This window comes from Penaeus monodon, chromosome 12, assembly GCF_015228065.2.
Source record: "Penaeus monodon isolate SGIC_2016 chromosome 12, NSTDA_Pmon_1, whole genome shotgun sequence".
Classification (NCBI taxonomy): domain Eukaryota; kingdom Metazoa; phylum Arthropoda; class Malacostraca; order Decapoda; family Penaeidae; genus Penaeus; species Penaeus monodon.
The window spans coordinates 44,785,035-44,789,511 of NC_051397.1; the positions used below are offsets into that span (position 1 = coordinate 44,785,035).

General features: G+C 57.5%; 1 protein-coding gene across 1 annotated transcript in view; it reads right to left on the reverse strand.

Annotated features, from left to right (window-relative positions):
• Positions 1-3,746, reverse strand: part of LOC119579728 (early nodulin-75-like) — an 18,419-nt gene extending 14,673 nt beyond the window's left edge. The window contains exon 1 of the mRNA XM_037927628.1: positions 1,450-3,746. Coding sequence (XP_037783556.1) covers positions 1,450-3,746 — 2,297 coding nt within the window. The remainder of the gene's footprint in view (positions 1-1,449) is intronic.
• Between the last annotated feature and the right edge of the window lie 731 nt (positions 3,747-4,477).

Below are 4,477 nucleotides of genomic sequence, written 5' to 3' on the forward strand. Positions count from 1 at the left end.
TATATCATATATCGGTTCTCTTCTCTCTCCCTCTCACTTTCTCTGTCTCTATCTTGTCTGTTTGTCGTCGCCTCTCTCTCTCCCTCACTTTCTCTCTCCTCCCTTTCTCCTCCCCCCCCCTCTCTCTCTCTCTCTCTCTCTCTATCTCTCTATCTCCCTCTCTTCCCTCTCTCTTCCCTCTCATCTCTCTCATCCTCTCTCTATCTCTCTCCTCTCATCTCTCTCTCTCTCTCCTCTCTCTCTCTCTCTCTTCCGTGAGTGTTTTGTGGGGGTTTTCCCCCCCCCCCCCCCCCCCCTTGCCCTGTTCTTCCTGTCGAAAATCTTCACTATTTAATTAGCTTCATAATTCTTTTATCGCCTTCCTCTCTCCACTTTCTCCCGTTTCCCTTTTCCTTGCAACTTCCCTTCCCCTCCACTCTCTCTCCTCTTGCCATTCCCGCTCCTTTCCTATCCTTCTCCCTTCTCCGCTCCCCTGACTATCTCCTCATTTCTTCTCTCCCTTACCAATTCCTCTCCCCGCCCTCATCCCGACTATCTCCCTCCTTTTCTTCCGTCCCCTCACTATTCCTCTCCCCTCTCCCTCCCCCTGACTATCTCCCGCATTTCTTCCTCTCCTTACCATTCTCTCCCCTCTCCCTCATCACGACTATCTCCCTCATTTCTTCCGCTCCCTTACCATTCCTCTCTTTTCCTTCCCTCCCCCTAATCGTATACCCTCCTTCTTCTCCCCCAGAACCCCCTCGCCTCTCTCCCACCGTCTTCCCTTTTCTCCCGACCTTCCTTCTCTCTCCTCCTTACCATCTCTCTTTACTACTCCCCCTTTCACCCCCCCCTCCTCTCACCCACCCATCCCCCCACTCCATATTGATGATACAGGTAACGGGTGTTGCACCTGTTGCTATAGCAATGCCCAGTCATCCCGCGGCGGTGGAGGCTGCGACGGCGAGCAAGACCGCGGTTCTGACGCCACGGAGGAGGCGGCGGACGGGCGCTGTGTTGGCGACTCGGTGGTGGGGATGGATGTTGGTGGGGAGGGATGTTGGTGGGGAGGGATGTTGGTGGTGGGGATGGATGTTGGTGGGGATGGGTGTCGGCGGGGAGGGATGTTGGTGGGGATGGATGGTTGGTGGGGATGGGTGGTCGGTGGGGAGGGATTTTGGTGGTGGGATGGATGTTGGTTGGGGAATGATTTGTGGGGAGTATGATGTTGTGGGGATGGATGTTGGTGGGGATGGATGTTGGTGGTGGGTATGGATGTTGGTGGTGATGGATGTTGGTGGGGAGGGATGTTGGTGGGGATGGATGTTGGTGGGGAGAGATGTTGGTGGTGGGGATGGATGTTGGTGGGGATGGATGTTGGTGGGGAGGGATGTTGGTGGGGATGGTGTTGGTGGTGATGATGTTGTGGGGAGGATTGTGGTGGTGGTAATGGATGTTTGTGGGGAGGGCTTTGTTTGGTAGGTTGTATATTGTGTTGGTGGAGGCAGGATGTTTGGTGGTGCGGGATGTTGGTGGCGGATGTTGGTGGGGGGGATGTTGGTGGGATGGGACTGTTGTGGGCTGGGTTTGGTGGGGAGGTGGCTGTTGGTGGGCATGGTTGTATGGTGGTGGGGCTGGCTGCTGGGGGGATGGATGTTGGTGGGCGGGCTGTTGGTGGGCCTGCGCTGATGTGGGGGATGTTGGTGGTGGGGAGGCTGTTGTGGGGCTGGCTGTTGTGGGCTGGCTGTTTGGTGGTGCGGCTTGTTGGTGGGCTGGCTGTTGTTGGGGAGCGGCTGTTGGGGGGCTGGCTGTTGGTGGGCTGGCTTGTTGGTGGGCGGGCTGTTTGCTGGTGGGGGCTGGGACTGTTGTGGTTTGGCTGGCTGTTGGTGGGCTGGCTGTTGTGGTGCATGGATGTTTGTGGGGCTGGCTTGTTGGTGGGGAGGCTGTTGGTGGGCTGGGCTTTTGAGTGGGCGGGTTTGGTGGGGCTGGCTGTTGGTGGGCAGGGTGTTGGTGGGGCTGCCTGTTGTGAGGCGGGGCTGTTGGTGGGGACGGGCTGTTGGTGGTGGGGGCTGGCATGTTGGGTGGGGATGGTGTTGGTGGGGATGGATGTTGGTGGGGATGGATGTTGGTGGGGAGGGATGTTGGTGGTGGGGATGGATGTTGGTGGGTGCTGGCTGTTGTGGGGAGGAGATGTTGTGGTGGGTAGGCTGTTGGATGGGGATGGATGTGGTGGGGCTGGGTGTCGGTGGTGGACGATGTTGGTGGGGCTGCTTGTTTTGGTAGGGGCTGGCTGTTGGTTGGGACGGGCTTTTGGCTGTGGGTCGGCGTTGGTGGGGAGGGAACTGTTTTGTGGGGCGGCTTTTGATGGTGAGTGATGTTGGCTGTGGCTGGCTGTTGGTGGTGGGGCTGCGTTGTTGGGGGGCTGGCTGTTGGTGGGGCTGGTGTTGGTGGGGCTGGCTGTTGGTGGGCTGCTGTTGGTGGGGCTGCTGTTGGTGGGGCTGGTGTTGGTGGGGCTGGCTGTTGTGGGCCGGGCCTGTTGGTAGGGTGGTCATGGCTGCTGTGGGGCTTGGTGTTTGGTGAGGGCTGATCTTGTTGTGGTGCTGGCTGTTGGTGGGGCTGGTCTTTTGGTGGGGCGGGCGTTGGTTGGTGATGGATTGGTGGAGGCGTGCTGTTGGTGGTGGGGCTGGCTGCTGGTGGGGGCTGGCTGTTGGTGGTGGGGCTGTTGTTAGTGGAGGCTGGCTGTTGGTGGGGCTGGACTTGTTGGTGGGCTGGCTGTTGTGGGGCGGGCTGTTGGTGTGGAACATGGGGTGTCGGTGTGCGGGCTGTATGGTGGGGCTGGCGTTGGTGGGGTGCTGTTGTGGGGATTGATTGGTGGGGATGGGTGTTGGTGGGGCGGGATGTTGGTGGGAGCTTGGCTGTTGGGTGGGCTGGGTTTCGGTGGGAGTGCTGTTGGTGGTGGGGATGAGATTTGGTGGGGATGGATGTTGGTGGGGCTGCTGTTGGTGGTGCGGGATGTGGGTGGGGCGGGATGTTTGTGGTGCATGGATGTTGGTGGGGCGGGCTGTGGTTGGGAGGATGTTTGGTGGCTGGCTGTATGGTGTGGGGATGGATGTTGGTGTGTGGGCGGGCTCTTGGTGGGATGGCTGTTTTTGGGGCGGAGTTGGTGGGGCCACTGGGTGTTGTTGGGGATGGATGTTGGTGGGCGGGCTGTTGGTGGGGCTGGAATGTTGGTGGGGCTGGGTGTATGGTGGCTGGGGCTGGCTGTTGGTGGGGATGAGCTGTTGTGGTGCATTGAGTTGGGTGGTGGAGGGCTGTTGTGGGGAGGGATGTTGGTGGGGATGGCGTTGGTGGGTCTGGCTGTTGGTGGGCGGGCTGTTGGTGGGGATGGCTGTTGGTTGGGCAGGGCCTGTTGGTGGGGCTGGCTGTTGGTGGTGCGGCTGTTGGTGGGGATGGGCTGTTGGTGGGGCGGCTGTTGTGGGGCGGGCTGTTGGTGGGGATGGCTGTTGGTGGGGCGGCTGTTGGTGGGGCTGGCTGTTGGTGGGCTGGCTGTTGGTGGGCTGGCTGTTTGGGTGGCTGGCTGGTTGGTTGAGGCGGGCCTGTTGGTGGGGGCGGCTTTGGTTGGTGCTGGCTGTTGGTGGGGAGGGCTTTATTTGTGGGGCGGGCTGTTGGTGGGGACGGGCTGTTGGTGGGGCTGGCTGTGGTGGGCTGCTGTTGGTGTGGCTGGTCTGTTGGTGGGTGCCGGGCTGTGGTGGTGTGGCTGGCTGCATGGTGGGGCTGCATGTTGGTGGGGACTGGCTGTTGGTGGGGCGGGGGGGGGGGGGGGGGGGGAGGACCACCATGTTTTTTTGGTGGCGTGATGTTGGTGGGCTGGATGTTGGTGGTGATGGCTGTTCGTGGTGCGGTTTGGTGGTGGGTGCTTTCTGCTTTGTGTTTGTAGTGTGCGTTTTGTTCGTGTTTGTATCTGTGTGGTGTCTTTTGGTGTGGGTGTTGTGTGTTGTGTGTGTGTGTGTGTGTGTGTGTGTGTTTACACTCGTGGGTTTACAGTTTCCGTGCGTGATGTTTTGTGTGTGTGGTTCCTGCTGCGTTCGTCACGTTTGTGTTTGCGTGTCATTGGCTTGCATGAGTATATATATGTTCTCTGTTATTTTTTTTTTTTTTTTTTTTTTTTATTAAAATTCATTTAAGTCATTTTATCTTTATATTGTTCTGAATCTTTGTCGTTTTCTCTCCCCGTTTTTTGTTATCCTCGCTGTATTTTTTTTCTCCTCTTCTTTCCTCACGTTTTTTCTTCTGACCGTTCCATGTGTTCTGACCAGCACGGCTGCATTACCTTTAACGCTTCCACATAGACGGATTAAACACATTGCAAAAGGAAAGACACTATATAAATAATACACAGTACATATACATATTTTCACAACTGCTCATATGTATACATGCACCACACACACACACACACACACACATTAACACACACCCACACACACACACACACACA